General features: G+C 46.9%; 1 protein-coding gene across 4 annotated transcripts in view; it reads right to left on the reverse strand.

Annotated features, from left to right (window-relative positions):
* The window catches only part of RERE (arginine-glutamic acid dipeptide repeats), a 282,778-nt gene that overhangs the window by 60,193 nt on the left and 199,445 nt on the right, over positions 1-23,140 (reverse strand). For all 4 annotated transcript variants that reach the window (XM_058160874.1, XM_058160873.1, XM_058160875.1 and 1 more), the window contains one exon: positions 16,051-16,149. In XM_058160874.1, coding sequence (XP_058016857.1) covers positions 16,051-16,149 — 99 coding nt within the window. The remainder of the gene's footprint in view (positions 1-16,050; positions 16,150-23,140) is intronic.

Below are 23,140 nucleotides of genomic sequence, written 5' to 3' on the forward strand. Positions count from 1 at the left end.
GCGTAAAAGCTGGATTTCGGAAGGAGCAGCTGCCCCACCGCCAGAATTTCCAAGCAGCAGAGATACACTCTGGTTTCTTCTCTCGTGGCCCCCAGACCATAATTTGTGCTCAATGGTCTTCAGATGATGGTTGTCAGACCTGGAAGCCATCTTTTACATTTGGGCCTTCAGGCCTGCCACACCTTCTTCTGTGGGAAAATGGGAGGGGGGATTGTATAGAGTATGGGTGATATGTAGTCAAAATAACATTCCTTTCTCAGAAAGTCAAGGACGCATTGCCCTGGAACCTGGAGTCAGATGACTGGGAGGTGTCTCCAGTTTGGACGGTGGATGATTGGACCCATGTGATGGACATGAAGGTGCTGAGCAGGGGCTTGAACTTTCACTTGGGTGGGGAAAACCTGGAAACTTTCAGATTCGGGTTTTCCCAGATATGCCAATATGACATCGTCAATCAAAAGGGAACTTTGAGGAAACTCAAGCCTCAGAGTCTTCTTTCGTTAGGGGTATTACTTGGAACCCTGACAATGGTGTTCTCCTGCCCAGGAGGTCTTCTGCTGGCCTTCAAACCTCAAGTCCTGCAGCTGTCATTGCGTGCCCTCAAAGACCAGGCTGTGTGCCGAAAGGAAGAGACGGCTTCCATCATCTTCCACCAGCCAAGTTATGTCACATCCAAGTTAGCTCCCCAAAGATGCAAGAAACCAAGAAAAGTCAATGGGCTGAGTCAAACTGGACGGCCATGTCAGAGCTGAGGCAGGAAGATGCAGAACTAGCTACAGACCACCGCAAGAGAGTTTGCTTCTGCCTCACAGCAACCAGGAGGTGCCCATTCAAACATTGGTAGGAGAACCTCAATATATTCTCAATGATGTCCTTCATGAGAGAATAGAAGTCCATTGTTTTGGTCAATGGGCAGCGAAACCCAAGATCCAAACTTTACTTGGTTGTCCGGGTAAGCACTGCTTCCTAATTCTTCCAAGGCTTTTTGAGTCTGTTCCTCGAAGGTCATGGAGGAACATCCGTGAAGGGAACGCAGGGAAAATGGGTTTTCTTTTGTCTCTAAATCTCAACACCAACTTATCCAAGACTTCGATGAAGTGACGCTGTTTCTAATGTCCTGTTGGCTTACTCTTCAAGGAGAAAAGCTTGAGAGAAGAATTCAACCTACCACCAAGAAGTACAGGAGTGGCCAAAATTGTGGAAACCTTTTGGGGAGAGTGTCTTTTTTGAGGTTTGATGGCTAATAACACCACTTTTTTTTTTTTTTTTGAGTTTCAAGATAATCCTATTCCACTGCTGGAATGGCCTGGGAATAGCCCAGACCTTTATTTATTTTATTTTTATTTTTATACCGCCCTTCTCCCGAAGGACTCAGGGCGGTGTACAGCCAGATAAAAATTCACAATATACACATTAAAACAAAATTAAAACAAAACATATTACAGGGTGGCCGAAATTTAAAACAATTTAACAAACCTTAAAATATAAATAGCCCCAATTAAAATTTAATAAAACTTTTAAGCCAGTCCCGCTTGTATAAATTGGTGCGTTTTCAGCTCAAGGCGAAAAGTCCGAAGATCAGGCACTTGATGTAAACCAGGGGGATTCAATTTACCCAATTGAAAATCTATGGAGCCAGCTAAAGAAACTTCTTAGTCAGAAGTGACCCAGCAATAAAACCCAGTTAATAGAAGCAATCATTCAATCTTGGTTTCACATGATAACAGCTGCAGAACTCAAAGACTTGGTTCACTCCATGGGAAGACGTTGTAAGGCCATAATAATAAGCTAAAGGTTACCCAACTAAGGATTAACTGAAATGGTGATAATTTTTGCATATCTTGTTTTTTCTACGTGTTTCACTTTTCCTCTTTATATTGTAACTGCTATTCTGATAGCAAACCCTTCATAAAAGTCATTGCATTACATTCTTGATTAAATTATATTTCCATTGATATATAATTTTATGGTACTACTCCCCACCAAAAAGTGGTGTTATTAGCTAGTTTTAGAAAAAAACACTTTTCCCAAAAGGTTTCCACAATTTTGGCCACTACTGTAGACAAGCTGTTGCATTCATATAATAAAATATCCCCAGGGTTAAGGAGCAGGAGGCGAAAGAGAAGGAGGAGGTGGAGAAGGGGAAGAGGAGGAGGAGGGGGGAAGAGGAAGGAGAAAAAGGAGAGGAGGAGAAAGAGAAGGAGATGAAGAAGAGGGAGAGGAGGGGAGAGGAGAGGAGAAGGTGGAGAAGTGGAAGAGGAAAAGGAGAAGAGAGGAGGGGGAGAAAGAGATGAAGAAGAGGGAAAGGAGGAGAGAGAAGGAGATGAAGAAGGGGGAGAGGAGGGGAGAGGAGAGGAGAAGGGGGAGAAGGGGAAGGGGAAAAGGAGAAGAGAGGAGGGGGAGAAAGAGATGAAGAAGAGGGAAAGGAGGAGAGAGAAAAAGAAGAGGAGGAGGAAGAGGCGGAGGAGAAGCAGAAGAGGAGAAGGAGGGGGGGAAGAGGAAGGAGGGAGAAGAGGAGAAGAGGGGGAAGAGGAAGAGAGGAAAAGGAGGAAAAGGGGAAGGAGAGGAAGAGGAAAAGAAGAAGAGGAGAAGGAGAAAGAGAGGAATCACCAGATCCATAGGTAGATTTACAACTGCTTAGCTACTTAGTTAACAGCCAGAGATGGTATACTTCAGGATTGGGACCATCTGCATTCAAAACAGTTCACAGACAAGTTATGGATGTTGACCGTAACCCTCGGCAATGATGCTGCCGGAATTTCTGCTCGGGAAGAAAACACAGGATGCGATCCAAATCCCAACAACCACTAGAAGGAAGCAAACCGGTTGTCCTTGAGCAAAAACAACAGTAAAATAAAGTAAAAAAATAAAATAAAATAAGGGGCTCTTTCTTATAACCAACTGGCAAGTGTTTTTTGTTTAAAAAAAAAAACCAAAACCACGAAACTGCTCCACAAAAGAAATGCATAAAGAACCTTTTCCTGACCAAAGAGCGAAAACTTCGAAGCCATCTGCATCTCTCGCAAGAGACGACAAATTGCGGCGGATTTTTCCTCAGCTTAATCAGAGGATCTTCGCCCGAGACAGGACTTGTCCCAACTTGCAGGTCACTGAAAAGAATTCTTGTCCTTTGGGGTTTTTTTTTTCACCCCGATCTTCGTTCCTTCCATGGCAACTCACGTTGAGTTTCTCGGCCCCTAAAACGTCCCGCTTGGAACACCATCGGCCGGCTCTTGTGAGCTCATTCCCAAAACGCTTCTCGAAATGGAAACGTCAGAGGAAGGGAGGGGGGAGCACCCTATGACGTTCTGTCAATATAGGCCTCTTCTCCAACCGCTTTTGCACGCCTCCCTGACTCCAATTCATAACTGAAAGGTGGGATTTGAGAGGCTGAAATTATTCCGAGCCAACCGAGAGGAAAAGCTGGGGGGGCTCTGCTGGCTATTCTAAATGTATAAGCTCTGGCGTGACCAATATCGCCCAGCAGAGCCCATAAGCACAGACGATCCACCTCAACGGGGGAGGAAAAAAGACAGGGATGAGGAATCGCAACAGATACCCTAGCAGCCAAGAAGCTACATTTGACAGGACAGCGTAAGAAATCTTGGGTCCGAAGAGGGGAAAAAATATTGGCTGCCCGTCGTTCGGACCTCATGAGGCATCTCTCCGTGGTCCGGTTTCTTGGAACTCTTGTGGTCCACCCTTTTCGCGATGCCAGGTCAGGTTTATTCAGACGGCCATTCCATGAATCCAAGGAAGATGAGTTCCAAGTCCGAGGGGTTTGAAGGTTTGCAGTTCTTCAAATGCCTTCCTGGAGTCGAGCAAAACAGACACCGTCTGACCTTCAGAAAGTGGGACGGCTGTTACTCGTTTCACCGTAGCTTCTTCTCTGGGTACAAGCCTAGATACATCCTCTCAACGTTCTGTAGAAAACACCCACCCCTCTTCCGAGAAGAATGAACTATTTTAGGAAATATTAAAAAGGCAGAATATTTTCCCTAAAAGAGAAAGAGAAATCTTAAGGGAGACAGAAACTCATCCCCAGCTCTCCGCCCCCAGCAGATATTTTGTGCCAAGCCTATCTACAAGACAAAAGACTGGGCCAGCCTATCTACAAGGCAAAAGACTGGGCCAGACTATCTACAAGACAAAAGAGCTTCACCCTCCAGGACAATAGGATTATCTATCAGCAGAGCTCACCACATGGCACAACCATTACATCAGCCCAAGGTTCAACCAAACTTGATTCAGACAAACGTGACTGCACATGGGAGTCTGACTACAGCAACCAACAGAATACATGCCTTTGCCACAGGAACAGGAAGCTCAATACCCTAGAGAAGGTATAAATGACACTCATTCTCCACTGCATGTGGTCATCTACCCAGAATCACATGTGCTTGGTGGTTCTTCTCCACCATTAAACCATCTTTCCAATCAGCCTCCATGTTTCCAGTGTTTTTCTCTCAACAGTTCTTTGAGACCTTCCATTCAACCAGATCACCATTAGTGTCCCAAGCACTGTTACCCATCTTTCGAAGGATCAAGAAATGATAAGTAGGGAGATGAGATGTGCCATTCTACATGTGGAGAAGCCTATTGACTGGAAAAAGTGACCTCTCAATGAACCTTTTTTGGCACCAAGTGCCCAAACTGGAATGCGTGTGCATGTGTGCGCGCTGGAGCACCGCAAAAACCTAAGACCAGTTGGCTGGTGCAAAAACGATGCCTGTTTTTTGGCCGTTTTCAGGCAAAAGATGTCCCGGGAACCACCCTGAAAACGCTCAAAAAAATGGCCTGAAAACAGCCTGATTTTGGGGCATTTTCAGGACGTTTTTCTGGCACCCGCGAAGACCAGCTGGCTGGCGCATCAGAAACCATAAGAGCAGCTGGCAACAGCACACGTGCCCACGGAGAGGGCTCTGCATGTCTCCTCTTGCACACGTGACATATGTTTGCCATCACGACTCTAGAGCCACAGGGTTTAAATAATTGAGCGGGAAGGGGGTGGGGGGCAAACCAGGATGGATGGATGGAGCGCTTCCTTCACCTGCTCTATTATGGCTGCGGACCGAAAGCAACATCATTTTTCAAAGCTCCTGAATATGGAGCTCCATGAATGAAGCATAAGTGTGCCCAGAATGAGAGGGTTGGGGGGGCGGCTTCCTTTGAAGTATAGTTTTTAAATGCCATGGCAGGGGGATGTTAAAAAGAAGAAGAAGAAGAAGAAGAAAAAGAAAGGAAGACAAATAGCTTGCTGTCAGGCGGGCTCAGATCAAAAGGTTGGGGATCCACACGGCACGAAATGAAAATGGAAATTACAAATTGTAAGCCGTGGAGTCAAGGACACAAGGACGGTGGGAGGTGGGGGTGGGGGTGGGATTTTTCCTCTAGGGAGAAAAAAACAACAACCTGGGGTGCCCCCCCCCCCGCCTGTTTGAGAATCAGACGGATGGATATGAACGCAAGGCCCTTTTTCTGCTCTGTGTAAGGATCTGAGGATTTAAGGACTGGTTAAAGAAGCAAAAAAAAAAAAACCCACAAAAAACACCCCCCCCAAAAAACAGCTTTTCCTACATTAAAAATTAGAAGTTCTTAAGCAGAGAATAGCGTCTTATTTCAAGAGAGACATAATTATAATGGGCTCTCATCCTTTCAAAGCCAGTTAAGGAGCCTAATCTCTTTTCTTAGCAACATTTAAACTCACTGTTTATTACTCGTGCTGGGAAGCCTATTACTAAAATTACTTCCTTAATAATAATTTGTGGGGCCGCTTGCGACAAAAGCAGACATCCGTTGCCTTAACAAAAGCGGTAGTTTCTCGGAGCTGTTACAGAAAAGGGGAAAGGATCCTGGCGTTTTCTAGCAAAAAAATTAATAATAATAATAATAATAATAATTATTATTATTATTATTAATAATAATAGTAACAATGCACAAAAAAAGACAACTGGGGATTGTGCAGAAATAAATTCCAGTTAGCGTCTTAAAAGAGAGATCCGCCAATCTCTCCGGGCTCAGAACAGAGCTCCTGCGTTTTCAACACTGGGGATTTTCCACAGGTAGTCCCCGACTTACGGCGCTTCATTTAGCGAACGTTTGGAGTTACGACGGCACTGGGGGAAAAAGGGACTTATGGCCGGTTCCTCGCACTTACAACTGTTGCGGCATCCCCGTGGTCATGTGATCAGAATATACGGGCACTTGGCAACTGGCACGGACTTACGACGGTTTTTGCGTTCCCAAGGTCACGTGGTCGCTATTTGAGACCTTGCCAGCTGGCTTCCGGCAAGCGAAGTCAAGCAGGAGGAAGCCCGGTTCGCTTAACAATTTCATGATTCACTTAACAACGGCAGTGATCCATTTAACAACAGTGGCAAAAACAACAACAACAACCCAACAACCTGCAACTGCCACAAGAAATCCCAGCATGGCTTTGCCCCGATTTCCCCCCCAGAATACCCTACATTCAAATTCTGCCCGCTGTGCAGAACGCTGACAGCTTTCTCACCAGATCTACTCCTGGTTTTAAAACCGGGCTGTCAATCTTCATCCTTCTCATCATCAGGATCTGCTGGATATCTGTGGATATGACCCAGTGATGGGATTCAAATAATTTAACAACCGGTTCTCTGCCCTGATGACCGGCTGTGTGGCCGTGGCCAGAGTGTATTTCTTCCAAATACGAGCGTATAGGCCTGTAATAACTCCTATAACCCCACATATAAGACATTCCCAGCACTGGGTGCAGGACAAACATTTTAAGCCGAGCCTGAAAATTGGCCTCCTTGGTACATTTTAATGCTCAGATCTCTGGAATATTGGAAGAGTGGTGCGGTGGCCTAGAGGTGGAGCTCTGGCCTCACAATCAGGAGGGGCTGTGAGTTCGATCCTAGGTAGAGGCAGATATTTCTCTCTCTGGGCACAATGAGAATATTTCTGCTGAACTAAAACTCCGCATTGGTGACAGAAAGGGCATCCGGCCAGTAAAACACTGTTCTGTCCCCCTCCTCAGACACGAGCGATGGCTTAATTAGCCGGCAACTATCAGCTCTGGCAGCAAACTAGCGAGCGTCTGCCAAGTGCCTGTGTTATCTCTCTTGATGCCGATGAGTCAGCCAGGAAACCAGGAACAAACAGGACTTCAGCTCTAATTCTCCCTCTAAGCAGTTGATTTGCCTGCCACGAAATGGTATAGCAGCCCTTGCTGCTTTTATATCCTGTGGGGTGTGGCTCCATGACTCAGCACTTCCTAGGCCTGCCCCACCCCTGCTTCTGTTGTTCCCGCCTCTCCTGCCTACGAAACCTAGGGTCCAGCCAGGCCTGATTGCCATCAGCCGGGTCTGGAGGCGTGGCCTGGGGAGGGAAGAGTCAGGGGATGGAGGCCTCATTATCTCCTCCACCTGGCCTGCCTCTGGCTCCTGGAGCTGAGCCAGGGAAGCCGGTGCTCCTGAGGTAAGTCCTGATGGCCCTTCCCCCTCACTTTCCGAGTCACTTTTTGGCAGGGGGCCCGGCTCGGGGGGAGCAGACACAACAAACACTCTGCTCCATTCAGTTGGCCGGACTCCACTCCGCAAAGGATTATGGAGTCATTAAAAGGAGATGATGATCTCTGGAATATTGAAGGGGAAAGACCGAGAACGGGAGCTATTAAAACTCGCCTGGAGTTAGCCTCCTGCTATCTGAGCTGCCGGTTTGTTAAAGTTTCGTGTTTTGGAACAAGATGTGCTTTCCTTGAGCGCCCAGCCAGCTAAAACAAACTTCGCCCCGTTGCTAAGAAACTACCAAGGATTCTGGGATTGGTCTCCTTTTGGGGATGGAGTCAATTGCTCGGGGAAGAGAACAAACAAGTGGCTTTTTCAGCAGGCTTCCGCATTTTTCAACCGAGACTTTAAACAAATCTCACGGCTGAAGGGCCGAAAGCCTTGAGCGACCTCAGTTAAATAGAAAAAATAAATAAATAAATAAAAGAGAGAATTTGCAGCCTTGATAGACAGATGCAACGCATTGCTCGAAAAAGCCAGATTTTGCAACGTCGATCAATCTTGGATTTATTATCCCTTGGTTGGAAAGAGAAAAATGAACCCTGCTTTCTCTCTGCGTGTGTCCAAGATTACGTGAAGGGTTAAGACCACTTTATAAGGCCTTGGTAAGGCCACACTTGGAATACTGCATTCAGTTTTGGTTGCGACGATGTAAAAAAGATGTGGAGACTCTAGAACAGAGCTCTCCAACCTTGGTCCCTTTAAGACCTGTGGACTTCAACTCCCAGAGTCCCTCAGCCAGGAGGGACTCTGGAAGTTGAAGTCCACAAGTCTTAAAGGGACCAAGGTTGGAGACCCCTGCTCTAGAAGGAGTGCAGAGAAGAGCAACAAAGAGGATTAGGGGAGGCTAAAACATATGAAGAACGGTTGCAGGAACTGGGTATGTTCTAGTCCAGGGGTCCGCAACCTTAAACACTCAAAGAGCCATTTGGACCCGTTTGCCAAAGAAAAGAAAACACCGGGAGCCACAGAACCCTTCCCGTGCCTGACTACTTCCTGAGCGGCCACAAAACTAGCATATGTAGTTGAATTAAACATCATGTTTTCTTCTGAAACTTTTCTTTTCTTGGGTTTATCCATGCTTGGCACACCGGGTTGAAAAGCTCAATAAATCGTGTGCCGGCAGGTGTCTCACATTGGTGGTTGTGACACATATTTTGAGTGACAGGGAGCCGCAGCAGAGGGGTGAAAGAGCCACATGTTCTGACCCTTGGTCTAGTTTAATGAAAAGAAGGACTAAGGGAGACATGATAGCCGTCTTCCAATATCTCAGGGGCTGCCCCAAAGAAGAGGGAGTCAAGCTATTCTTCAAAGCCACCTGAAGGTAGGACAAGAAGCAATGGATGGAAACTAATCAAGGAGAGGAGCAACTTAGAAATAAGGAGAAATTTCCTGACAGTTAGAACAATTAATCAGTAGAACAACTTGCCTGAAGAAGTTGTGAATGTTCCAACACTGGAGGTTTTTAAGAAGAGGTTGGATAACCCTGTGTCTGAAGTGGTGCAGGGTTGAGCAGGGGGTTGGACTAGAAGACCTCCAAGGTCTCTTCCAACTCTGTTATTCTATTGTCTATTGTCCAAATGCACAGGTAACGAAAGGCAGTCAAGCATAAATTTAGAGGGCTTCGTTCTTTGGAGAGCGCAAGTGAAGCTGGAAAGAGGTGGCTTTTCGAACTCTGGATTGCTAATCGGAGCCAAGCCCTTTCAAAGCACAGGCTCTCATTCCTCCGATTAAGGGTTTCTGATTTCAAGGATGCTAAAAATATTATGCCAGGCCTACCCACCCTTGGAAAGGAGCCTCCCCCGCCAAAAGAAAAATTGCAAGGGAAGATTGAGTTACAACAACTGGAAGACAAACCTATCTATGGAGGTTCTCAGTCATCTAGGTGGGATTCACATAATTTACCTACCGGTTCGCCCAGCACCAAAAATGTGAGTGCGCACATGGACACGCTCACACGCTCCACCTCCACACATGTGCCCGGCCTTCTGCACATGCGCCCGGTCTCAAAAACGTGCCTAAATAGGACAGCATACAGCTGGGGCGGGCCCACCTGCGATTTCTGCTCCCGGTTCGTCCGAACCGGTCCGAACTGAACCGGCTGAATACCAACACTGTTGCAGTTGTCGCAAAGATGCTTTTTCAGGAGACAAGTGAACTTTCTGTTTTTTTTTTTTCTTTGAAGATGTTTCGCTTCTTCAGTTGATGAGAAGAAGCTGAAAAAACTTCTGGGACGAGAAGAAGCTGATGAAACTTCTTGGAGGAGAAGCGAAATGTCTTCGAAGAAAAACAAGGAAGTCCAGTTGCCTCTCGAGAGAAAAAGGCAAATGAGCCGAGAGGGCAACGAGCTGGTCTCGCCAGACATTACAAACCTGCCTCCGTTTCTTCTCTAGCCAACTTTCTGGAACTCTGTGCCGTAACATTTGAAAGCTGGACATTCTACTTTTGACAACCCAGGATGCATGCCAAACATTAAATCCTAGCCTTAGGAGACTCAAATTATGTGCTTATCTGACCTCACTGTCTCTCTAATGAAGAAGAAGGAGAGCTGTCTTCCAATAATTGAGGGGCTGCCACAAAGAAGGGGGGAGTCCATCTATTCTCCAAAGCACCTGAAGGCAGGACAAGAAGCAACCGATGGATGGAAACCAATGAAGGAGAGAAGCAACCTGGGACTAAGGAGAAACTTCCTGACAGTGAGAACAATGAATCAGTGGAACAACTTGCCTCTGGAAGTTGTGAGCGATCCATCACTGGAGGTTTTTAAGAAGAGACCGGACAGCCATTTGTTCTGAAATGGTACAGATTAGACTAGAAGACCTCCAAGGTCCCTTCCAATTCTATTATTCAATGTTCTATGTCAGTGGCGTCAAACTCAAATTCATTTGGGGGCCGCATCAGGGCTGTAGTTGACCTTGGGGGGGCCGGGAGGGTTTGGCTGACTGGCTGGGTGTGGCTGACTGGGTGGGCGTGGCCAACTTGACGCCACTCCCTAAACTGCTGCATGTTTCCTCTTTGCATTTGGTAGACCGAGCCATGGCAACGCGTGCTGGGCCCTTACGTTTTCCAGGACGGCCTCGCGGGCCGGATCGGACCACATTATACCCCTGTCCTATGTTCTATCCCTTAGGTGTTCCTACATAACTCCTCCTCCGCCCATCCGTCACCCCACATTTTAAATCTTCTCTGCCGCTGCTGTTGCAAAATGAGAAATAACCTTCCCTGCGGCTCTGTTGGCCATCAGAGGCCATCCTGTCGAAGGCAAGGAACCTGACTTGGAAAAAAAACAAGCGAACGATGGAGCCGAGCGAGTGACTCACAAGTTACGGGCTTGTCAAAGCAATGCTCCTTCGCCGCATTACAAATGTTCACAAGCACACCGAGGTGGGGGGGGGAATTAATGTCTCAGATCTGGGCCCCACCTGGAAGGAGGAGGAGGAGGAGGAAGAAGGGTGGGGGGAATCGACTGATTTTTATTTAGATTGACAAACACGACTTCCAAACGGAGCCAGGTGTTGGGACGGTGCGTTAAAATTTATGAACTTGCAAACGCGCCAATATGGCCAATTAAATTTTATCATCATTGTTTGTCAAGGATCTGACAGCTTTTGGAGCAGATGTATTAAAAAGGGTGGTGGGAACTTAGCTTGTTTCATTCCAGCTGGGGAGCACCCGGTCACCCCCAAAAGCAGGCTCAATGTTTAAAAAGACTGAAAGTGGCAAGATTGATTTCTTTAGCTCAGGGGTCTGCAACCTTCAACACCTCCAAAGAGCCATTTGGACACATTTCCCAGCGAAAAGAAAACACCGGGAGCCACAAAACCCTTCCCGTGCCTGACTTATTTCTTGAGCAGCCACAAAAGTTGAATTAAACGTTCTGTTTTCTTCTGAAACTTTTCTTTTCTTGGATTTATCCATGGTTGGTCTACCGGGGGTTGAAAAGCTCAATAAATTGCATGCCGGCGGGTGTCGCACATTGGCAGTTGTGACACATATTTTGAGTGACAGGGAGCCGCAGCAGAGGGGCTCCAGAGCCACATGCGGCTCCAGAGCCGCAGATTGCCGACCCCTGCTTTAGGCTTTGGTTGGGAATCTAACTTCCCCCTTGACTTCGCTTGTCAGAGGGTCGCAAAAGGGGATCACATGATCCCGAGACACTGCAACCTTCATAAATACGATCCCCATTGCCAAGCGCCTGAATTTTGATCACGTGACCATGGGGATGTTGCAACGGTCGTAAGTCATCAGTCACTTTTTTCCCCACTGCCGTTGATTAACTTCCAACGGTCACTAAATGAACTGTTGTAAAGTCAAGGACTTCCTGTATTTTGGGCTAATGACAAGGGTTGGAGCACTCATGATGGCACGGGCTGGAAACACCTGGAAGGATCCAGAAAAAAACCCCAAATCTAACACACACACACACACCTGGAAATTAGCATTATATAGATGTAGTATCCAAGGTTCCTGCTGAAAATGTGCCTTTGAGTTAAAAGGGAAAAAAAAAACAACCATCAAGATTTGCCAAAAAACAAGTTTCTCCATTCTAAAGATTTGGTGCAAGCCAGCCAAAATTCCATTCACCCCCCACTTCACAGATTTGGGGAATATATATATATTTAAAATTAAAATCGGGATCCCTTGTGCACAGTCACTCATGCGCTCGTTACCTCTCGCTTGGATTATTGTAATGCTCTCTACATGGGGCTCCCCTTGAGGTGCACCCGGAGGCTTCAGTTAGTCCAGAATGCAGCTGCGCGGGTGATAGAGGGAGCTTCGCGTAGCTCCCATATAACACCGCTCCTGCGCAGGCTGCACTGGCTGCCTGTGGCCTTTCGGGTGCACTTTAAGGTTTTGGTCACTACCTTTAAAGCGCTCCATGGCTTAGGGCCTGGGTACTTACGGGACTGCCTGCTGTTACCCCGTGCCTCCCACCGACCCATACGCTCACACAGAGAGGGACTTCTCAGGGTGCCGTCCGCCAAGCAATGTCGGCTGGCGGCCCCCAGGGAAAATCCTTCTCTGTGGGGGCTCCCACTCTCTGGAACGAGCTTCCCCCGGGTTTACGCCAAATACCTGACCTTCGGACCTTTCGCCGCGAATTGAAAACATATCTATTTATTCGTGCGGGGCTGGCTTAAATTTTATTGGTTTTAAATTTCTATTATTAATTTTAAGGTTTTTTTTAAATTTTATATATTTTAAAGTTTGTAGGCCAATTTTATAATAAGTTTTTTAATTCGTATTTTAATTGTATATTGTACTGTTTCGTTTTTACCTTGGCTGTACACCACCCTGAGTCCTTCGGGAGAAGGGCGGTATAAAAATTGAATAAATAGTAATAATAGTAATAATAATAATAATAATAATAATAATAAGAATAAGAATAAGAATAAGAATAAGAATAAGAATAAGAAGAAGAAGAAGAAGAAGAAGAAGAAGAAGAAGAAGAAGAAGAAGAAGAAGAAGGAGAAGGAGAAGGAGAAGAAGCCTAATTCTATGCCCCTTGTTCCTCCAGCAATGAGAAACAGCACCTCCAATATCCATCCTCAAATATAAGCATCTCTGAATTTTACTTTTTCATGGTGGTTTTAGTCTACTCCTCTCCGCACACCGAAAACAGGCAATGGGGCACGCTTTCTAAAACCGCCGCTATCGCCTCAAGTTGCTTGGAACTTTCCGCTCACCGCTTCGTCCTCAAGAGCAGAAGCGAAACTGGGCATAATCGGGGCATAAACCAAACTGCCTTGGATGCTCTGCCAATCGTACTTAGCCGCTGGAGCGGGGAGAGAGAAATCTTAAGTGTACCTGAGAGAGGGGATCCATCAGAGGCCACAAAAGGAGGATCATTTAGGGGAAGGGGAGTTCCCCATCTGCAGGCCAGCTGAGCCTGGTGCGAAAAGCCCGTGGACTTGGGGCACTAAAGGGGCGAACAGTTGACAGATGAGCCCAAACTGGCAGAGGCGCACAGAGCTAAAGACGGCCGTTCCTTGTGCACTGCGGTGCCAGCAGGCCCTTCGGGCACCTGCTTTTCTTCCATTGTGATGCTCCTTTCTCAGCCTTTTTAACGGCCGCCGTTGATCAAAGCCCCGCGCCGAAATATCGCCGGCGCTTTTAGGATTAAAAAAAAGGCGTAGGGAAAAGGGGGGAGGAGGCGGGGGTGGGGAAGAGAAGAGACCTAGGGGGGAAGGAGGGTTCCAGCAGGGGCCCCGATTCCCAGCTGATGAGAAGTCGGCAGGGAGGAACAATCCGAAGCAAAAGACAGCCAGCCTCGGAGACGCATTGCATTGTTTGCCGAAGGGGTTCTTTGATGGTTGGAGATAAACCATAAGGGCCGTGATAGCTCAGGCTGTTAGAAGCCTGTTATTAGAACACAGCAGCCTGCAATTACTGCAGGTTCAAGCCCAGCCCGAGGTTGACTCAGCCTTCCATCCTTTATAAGGTAGGTAAAATGAGGACCCAGATTGTTGGGGGGGCAATAAGTTGACTTTGTAAATATACAAATAGAATGAGACTATTGCCTTATACACTGTAAGCCGCCCTGAGTCTTCGGAGAAAGGCGGGATATAAATGTAAACAAAAAAAATAAAAAAACGGCGGCTCAGCTCGCTTTGGTACCCAGGATGTGCTAGAGACGAGGATACCTCGCTGTCCAAGAGGCCTGTTTTTGACAGACTCCCACCTCCCCACAAGCACCCCTGGGTGCCCAGACATCACATTTCCTGATTTTGCCATTGCTCAGTCTGTGCGATTCAGCCACCTCTCCCCACACACCACTCTCGGACCAGAACCTGTTGTGACCTAGACTCACATAGGCATAAAAAACACACTTAAGTCTTAAACAAACCTATTTTATTATAACAGCTGGGAATTACTTCATTCTCAGCTTAGTCCAAATTAATTCCAAAACGAAGTCCTTCAGAAAAAGTCCTTCGGCCTTACCACAAACCTTTGTCCTCTTTGGCACCCTGCCAAAGGTTTTTCTTGGCAAAGGAAGTTCAGAAACAAGAGACGCCGAATAGAAACAGATGTAGCAACGTTGCTTTCCTACAAAAAGCCCAAGAACCGTTGCTGCTCTTTTAAGCCTTATGGGAGGGGCCAATCATCTCTTGGCCTTACTCCCAAGTCATCCCTTTGCTCTTGCCTTCTGGCAGCTCTGCGCATGCATGCACAAGGAACAGGCTCCTCCTGTTCCTCTGCCTCTCTGCTGTCCACCTCTGGAGTCTGCACATCGCTTCCAGATGGCCCTGGCCCCCTCTCTGCCTCTGACGTAGAGCCCTCGTCTGGGCCTTCCCCTGATTCCAGGATTAGCTCACTGTCCACCCCAGCCTCCTCACTGTCCGTCTCTGCTGCTAGCTCTGCAGGCTGCTGGTGGACCACAACAGAACCAAAGGAGATTTTTAAAGTGGGGGAGGGGGGAAATTCCCGCCAAGTCCCTTTCCATACGTTCCCAAGAAAGCCCCTGGATCTTACTAGAGGGGGCCACGCCAGTCTTACAACCATTAGAGCAGGTGCATGGATCTTAATGCGCTTCCTCTTAAAGCCATCTGGCTTCTGCTCTTCCTCTATGGAAGAGATGAGAGGGGGAATTATTTTCTCTTCTCCTGCTCCCCTCGTCTCATTCTCCCTGGCCTTAGTACCCTTGTTCCATCCCTTCACCTCGTTCTTTGGACCTTCGAGTCCACGCAAGGGCACCTTGGGTGAAAGTTGAGCTCCGAGCTCCGAACACTTCATGGCTGCTGAATTCAGGGAACAGAGCCAAGGCGCAGAAAAGCTATTTCTAGTTGGGTTTTTTGGGGAAGAGGGGTCTGCTGGCCCCTAAGTGGGCAATTAGGGGTAACTGGCTGGGCCCTCAGCGGCTCCTTAGCTGAACCCAGGGGTAGTGTTCTGACCTAGGCTTCCCCAAACCACGAAGCAGACTCCTTGCCCCGACAAAAAACCCTTTTATTTAATTTAAAGTGACTTCCTCTCCAGCAAAGTCTTTCTTCTCCCCTTCCGCTCCTCTTTTATTCCCTCTGGGAGAGGCCATTCATCGTCCACCTGTGGCCTTACTCCTGAGTCGACCCTTGTTCTTTAGCTGTTCCCTTCATCTGGCAACCCTGCACATGTGCACACTGGGAAAAGGCTCCAGCTGTTCGCCTGCCTCACTGATGTCTTGACTCCGAAGGCAGCTGAAAACTGGCATATGGCCCTGATCTCTGACGCAGAGCCCTCATCAGAGTCTTCCCCAGACTCCAGCACTGGCCCATATTCCTCCCCAACTTCCTCGCTGTTTGAATCTGCTGCCAGATCCGCTGGCGGGCCACAACAGGTAGCAGAGCAATGTCTAATTTTGAGTGATTTGGGTGCAACCTGGTCAGGTGGGAGCCTGGCAGTTGGGAGAAGCCGGCTGCGCAAGACACCCCCTGTCTCTCGCCACCTTCCAAAGTGAAGGATCTGTGCAAAAATGATGAGAGATTGAAGCAGACCCCGACATGAGCCGGGCCCCCAAAACGAGCCTTCTTACCACTTCGTCTTCTGTCCAGCATTTTTCGATCAGTTTGGGGACGGGCTTCCTCACCAGACGCTGGAGGGCCTTCCCGGCGTCATAGTTGCTCTCGTGTAGCTGCAAGAAGGAAGAGAGAATAGGGGGTCAGTGGAAACAACGCTAGAGAAGACACAGATCCTTTTTCCAAAAGAGAACCGAAGCAGAAAGCTTAGCGGCTTCGGGCCGAAGACAGTTTTGGGTTCTGAAGACAAAAAAACATTGACATGTGGTGGACCTGTCCATTGGCGAAAAAATATTGGGTAAAGATAAAAAGAGTGGTTAGAGGAGATGATAACACAACAAACAGACCTAAAACCGGAACAACTTCTATTAGGCATACCAATGGGGAAACGCAATAAAATAATTCAATATTTAATGTTACATGTAATAACAGCAGCTAGAATTACATATGCACAACATTGGAAAAAAGGAAGTATACCTACAGAGGAAATGGTAATAAGGAAAATATTAGAATGTGCCGAAATGGACAGCTTAATGATGGAAATTAAAGACAAAGGAGAAGCAGACTATTATCCAATATGGGACCTACAGTACAATTGGCTAGATCAGGGGTCTCCAACCTTGGCAACTTTAAGCTTGGTGGACTTCAACTCCCAGAATTCCCCAGCCAGCTTTGCTTTGCTGGCTGGGGGAATCTGGGAGTTGAAGTCCACCAGGCTTAAAGTTGCCAAGGTTGGAGACCCCTGGGCTAGTTAATAGATACAAGGGTTAGAAAATTAATGACGAAAGAGGACAAATAAGCTAGAAACAAATACAAGTACAAAGCTGTACAGAATAGGTATTGCAAGCAATATTATTACTAGACGGTACATAACTGTAAATCAAAATATATAGAGAGATAACTGTATATAGAGAATTATGTTATAACCATGAAAACAATAGATATAAGTATGTTGTATAATATCAAGTTTCTTTTTTCCCCTTATGGGCTATACTGTATGAATAAGAGAAAAATGGTCGTAATTACGACGTATATCATCATCAGAGGCAGCATTCAGCAGGTTCTGACCAGTTTTGGAGAACCGGTAGCAGAAATTTTGAGTAGTTCGGAGAACCGGTAAATACCACCTGTGACTGGCCCTGCCCACATCTATTCTTTGCCTCCCGAGTCCCAGCTGATCGGGAGGAAATGCGGATTTTGCAGTAACCTTCCCTGGAGTGGGGTGGGAATGGAGATTTTACAGTATCTTTCCCCTGCCATGCCCACCAAGCCACCTCCACCAAGCTATGCCACGCCCACAGAACCAGTAGTAAAAAATTTGAATCCCACCACTGATCATCATGTATATTTAAAAAGGTGCCGATACAACCAGGATATCGCTGTGCCATTCCCGTGACTCAGCGGGCCTATCAGTAACCCCTCTCCCTCCCATCGCTTCGTGAATTATCCTGTTTCCTGAGCATGACGCGTGTCCGCGGGGCCGTAAAACTAACGGAATGGGTTGAGTTGGCACCAGGCTCAAATGAAACTTAACCAGCCGTCCATCCCCTCGTTAATAGAATTCTTTATTCTTTATTGGCCAAGTGTGATTGGACACACAAGGAATTTGTCTTGGTGCATATGCTCTCAGTGTACATAAAAGAAAAGATACGTTCATCAAGAATTCTAAGAAGAGAAGAGAAGAGAAGAGAAGAGAAGAGAAGAGAATTCTTTATTGGCCAAGTGTGATTGGACACACAAGGAATTTGTCTTGGTGCATAGGCTCTCGGTGTACATAAAAGAAAAGTTACATTCGTCAAGAATCATACGGTACAACATTTAAAGATAGTCATAAGGAAACAGTCAATATAAATCTTAAGGATACCAGTAACAAGGTTACAGCCATACAGTCATAAGTGGGAGGAGATGGGTGGTGGGAACGATGAGAAGATTAATAATAGTGCAGACTTAGTGAATAGTTTGACAGTGTTGAGGGAATTATTTGTTTAGCAGAATGATGGCATTTGGAGAAAAAACTGTTCTTGTGTCTAGTTGTTCTGGTGTGCAGTGCTCTATAGCGTCGTTTTGAGGGTAGGAATTGAAACAATTTATGTCCAGGATGTGAGGTATCTGTAAATATTTTCACAGCCCTCTTTTTGACTCGTACAGGATACAGGTCCTCCATGGAAGGCAGGTTGGTAGCCATTGCTTTTTCTTGCAGTTCTAATTATCCTCTGAAGTCTGTTGGGTTGCAGAATCGAACCAGACAGTTATAGAGGTGCAAATGACAGACTCAATAATTCCTCTGTAGAACTGAATCAGCAGCTCCTTGGGCAGTTTGAGCTTCCTGAGTTGGCGCAGAAAGAACATTCTTTATTGTGCTTTTTTGATGATGTTTTTGATGTTAGGTGTCCGTTTTAGGTCATGAGATATGGTAGAACCAGGGGTGAAATGCTCCCAGTTCAGACTGGATCGGCTGATCCAGTAGCGATGGGCGACGGGTGGTTCAGAGAATCAGTAACAAAAATTCCTCCCCTCCCGCCCATCTAATCACCCGATTGCCGCTTCTTTAAAAAAAATGCTTTTAAAAGGTAAAAAAAAAGGCTCTGATGATCACAGCTGAGCCGCTCAATCATCAGAGCCTTTTTTTTTACTTTTAAAAGCATTTTTTTACAACCTATTCAGCTGAATAGGTTGTAAAAAAATGCTTTTAAAAGTAAAAAAAAAAAGATCATGCGCCACAACTGATCACACACACACACCCGTGTGCTGTTCCACTTACCCCATGCCTCCTTTTGGCTTGCATTGCGCGCGCACCTCACATTTGGTGTGTGGCCCACATGCGCAGCCAGCGAACCGGTAGTAAACCGGTTCAGATGTCACCACTGGGTAGGAGCTAGAAATTTGGAGGCAGCTTAACTGAAGCGGACTCCGGAGCCCATCATCGCTCAGAGAAGCAGGGAAAGAGAACGTGGAAGGGAAGTGGTAAGTGTTTGTTGTTGTTTTTTAAGATGTGACGATTAGGCGCATGGACTGAAGGAGCATTAAAAGGGCAGGAGGCGTTTCACATGGCTTGCTACACCCTCCTCCTTTCCGCCAGCTTAAGAAACTGGAGGCATAGAAAAGGGGAGGCGGCGAGGGAGAGAACACAAAATCAATGTTTTGAAATTGTCAGGGCTGTTGTGATACGTATGTTTGACTTTCCTGAAGGGCTCAAATGAAAGCAATTAAGCATCCCAAGGCCTCCTTTAATCTCCCCGTGGCTGTAAGGCAGGGAAGGAGGGAGGCAGGCAGGGCTTACAACATTATCTGTTTTAAATGCTAATGCGCCTTTTTTTCCTTCTCTATTCACCCTCCTTTATCTCACAAGGGGCCTTAAAGGGACGCTGCCCCCTCCCACGCCTTATTAGCATCCCCTCCCTGCAAGGTGTGCGTTTTTTGTGCGAGTATGGCCCCCGCGTTGCCTTCTGCGCTCAGCTGTCAGCCCCCGCCACCTCCGCTCGGTAATGAATCTGTGAATTACGCCCTGCCATTCTTGACACGGCCAGCTCGGGCGCGTCAAAATATTGTCCTCGGCTTGTAATTCATAACTTAATTTAAAGGCTCCTGTTTTCCCGGCGACCTTTCCGAGTCGGAAGCGCGGCTGCGTATCCGGGGGCACCGGTGTGGCGAAGGCACGCACCTCCAATTACGGCCATTACCCAGCTGGCTTGAAAGCATCTGGGCCGGGATGGTGGTGGTGGTGATGGGAGATGGGAAATAATGGGGAGTCCATTAAGAACCTGGCCAGGATCTCGAAGTGTTCTGTCCCCCCTCGCCTCTGTCTGAGCGATGGCTTAATTAGCTGGCACTATCAGCTCTGGCAGCAAAATAGCAAGCATCTGCCAAGTGTCTGTTATCTCCCTTGACTCCGATGAGTCACCCAGGAACAAACAGTACTTCAGCTCTTAGTTTAGCAGTTGATTTGCCTGCTACGAAGAGGCGCAGCAGCTCTTGCTGCCTTTATATCCTGTGGGGTGTGGCTCCATGACTCAGCACTTCCTAGGCCTGCCCCACCCCTGCTTCTGTTGTTCCTGCCGCTCCTGCCTACGAAACCTAGGGTCCAGCCAGGCCTGATTGCCATCAGCTGGGTCTGGAGGTGTGGCCTGGGGGAGGAAAGAATCTGGGGACGGAGGCCTTGTTATCTCTTCCACCTGGCCTGCCTCTGGCTCATGGAGCTGAGCCAGGGAAGCCGGTGCTCCCGAGGTAAGTCCTGATGGCCCTTCCCCCTCACTTTCCAAGTCACTTTCTGGGAGGAGGCCCAGCTATGGGGAGCGCAGACACAACAGGAAGGCTGGTTAGCTGGTTGGAGAGGAGGGGAGGAAAGGTTGGAGGGGAGGCCAGGGATTTTTGCTACCGGTTCTCCAAGCCACCTGCTGCCATTGCTACCGGATCAGCCGATCCGGTCCAAACTAGGAGCATTTCACCCCTGATCTGTAGATTTCCACTCCCAGAATTCCCCAGCCAGCAGTGTTGAATTCTGGGAGTTGAAGTCCACGTGTCTTAAACTTGCCAAGGTTGGAAACACAGCAAAGATAACCTTGCCGAAATGCAGAAATGTCATGTCAGACAATTTTCTTCTACTTCCTGCAGTTTTCCTTGGATGTGATGATCAGTTAGGAAAGGCGATAAAATACCAAGCTTCGGATGGACTTTACCACAATCCTCCAAACAGGCTGCATCTCAGTCATGAAAAAAAAAATGGAGTTTTTACCTCCCCCCTCCTCCTCCTTGTAATTTTGAGCCTGGCACTCAACTTCACCCTTAGGATCTTGGGAGACTAAAAGCGGTGTGCGTTTCAAATGCGACCATCAAGGACATCAGAAGCCGGAGCGCAAAGGTTCGCTCTACGGTAAAATTACACTCAGGCACTGCTATCAAACGCCAGCTTAGCGCCTGTGAATTTTAATTAAGGAACAGATTTAGAAGGCTGCAAGATATTAAAAGCAGAGGCTATTTTCGGCCGACGATGACGGGGAAAGAAGGGAATTCTTTCATCCATTCATCTCTCTCTTTCTTTCTTTCTTTCTTTCTTTCTTTCTTTCTTTCTTTCTTTCTTCCTTCCTTCCTTCCTTCCTTCCTTCCTTCCTTCCTTCTTTCTTTCTTCCCCCCTCTCTCTCTCTTTCTTTCCCGCATTAAAAATATAGTTGAAAAGGAAAAAAGAAGGAAGAGAAAGCTCCCAGCGAGAAGTTATCAGCAATCGGCCTTTTTTATATACGCTATTAAAAGCCAATCTAGGCCTGAATTTTCTGGCCTTTGATAATCTTGGAGGGGGAACTCTTAAAGCTCTGCCTGTCTCTTCAAATATCTGCAGATGTTTTAATGGAAAGGGTGGGGGGAGGTGAAGAAGATACAGAATTTTTTTTAAACGTGGGATTTGTTCTATCTATGGTTAGATAATAGAGGCAGAAGTTAGAAGTTGAAAGATTATTAATATCAAGATCAAGACTCGAGATCAAGTGAAGTATTAATACCGCTTTATAATGCCTGGATAAGGCGTCACTTGGAATCCTGCATCCAGCTTTGGTCACCACGATGTAAAAAAGATGTGGAGACTCTAGAAAGAGTGCAGAGAAGAGCAACGAAGATGATTAGGGGACTGGAGGCTAAAACATACAAAGAACGGTTGCAGGAACTGGGTATGTCTAGCATGATGAAAAGAAGGACTAGGGGAGACATGATAGCAGTCTTCCAATATCTCAGGGGCTGCCCCAAAGAAGAGGGAGTCAAGCTATTCTCAAAGCACCTGAGGGTAGAACAAGAAGCAACGGGTGGAAACTAACCAAGGAGAGAAGCAACCTAGAACTAAGGAGAAATTTCCCGACAGTGAGAACAGTTAATCAGTGGAATAGCTTGCATTCAGAAGTAGTGAATGCTCCAATACTGGAAATTTTTAAGAAGAGAGGTTGGGTAACCATTTGTCTGACGTGGTGTAGGATTTCCTGCCTGAACAGGGGGGGTTGGACTAGAAGACCTCCAAGATCCCTTCCAACTCTGTTATTCTATTCTATAATATGTATATATAAACAATATTACTACTGCTATTACTAGGTATAAAGTATACTGACCCAGACAATACACTGTTTACCAAGCACCAATGTATATTAAAGAAAAATGTATGAATAAAATTTTTTTAAAAAAGGGGGGGGAGGGTGGCAACGGGAGACGAGATGCCTTGCATACTGACATCTTGCTCCAAATCCAAAAAGACTCCAACATCAGCTGTCAATCTGAATGGATAATGGATGAGAGGAGAAGTCCTCAACTTATGACTACAGTGGGGACCAGAATTTCCGCTGTTAAGCATGGCAGTTGTAAGAGTGAGTTGCGTCCAAATTTACGACCATTTTGCCACGGCTGTTAAGCGAATCAACACTTGTTGAGCCGGTCAGGTGGTCGTTAAGTGAATCCATCTCCCGCCCCATTCCTTGACTCTGGCTGGGATCAGGTGATCCTGGGAGGCTACGATCGTTGTACAGTTAGGTCCTCGACTTACGACCATGATTTTTGACCCCAGGATTTCTGCTGTTAAGCGAGACGCTTCGTTTCGTCCCGTTTTACGACGTTTCTTGCCTCAGTGGTTAAGTGAGTCGATGCAGTTGTCTCAGTTAGTAACATGGTTGTTAAGTGAATCTGGTTTCCCCGTTGCTTTTGCTCGTCAGAAGGTCGCAAAAGGGGATCGCGTGACTCTGGGACACAGCAACGGTCGTAACTATGAACCAGTCGCCAGGCGGCCGAATTTTGATCACATGATCACGGGGACCCTGCAAAGGTGGTAACTGCGAAAAGCAGCCCGTAAGTCACTTTTTTCAGTGCCGTTGTAACTTGGAACGGTCACTAAATGAACTGTTGTAAATTGAGGACTACCTGTAATTACATGTTGGGTTGTCAAGGGGAGGGGAGGGGAGGGAGGAACGAAGGGGAAGGAAGGAGAGAAGAACAAATGGAGGGGAAGAGAAGGGAAAGGAGGGAGGAGGAAGGAAGGAAGGAAGGAAGGAAGAATAAATGGAGGGGAGGAAGAAAGGAAGGCTAAATGGAGAGAATAATAAAGGGAGGGGAAGGGAGGGAGGGAGGAAAAAGAGGGAGGGG

This window comes from Ahaetulla prasina, chromosome 18, assembly GCF_028640845.1.
Source record: "Ahaetulla prasina isolate Xishuangbanna chromosome 18, ASM2864084v1, whole genome shotgun sequence".
In the NCBI taxonomy this organism is placed as follows: domain Eukaryota; kingdom Metazoa; phylum Chordata; class Lepidosauria; order Squamata; family Colubridae; genus Ahaetulla; species Ahaetulla prasina.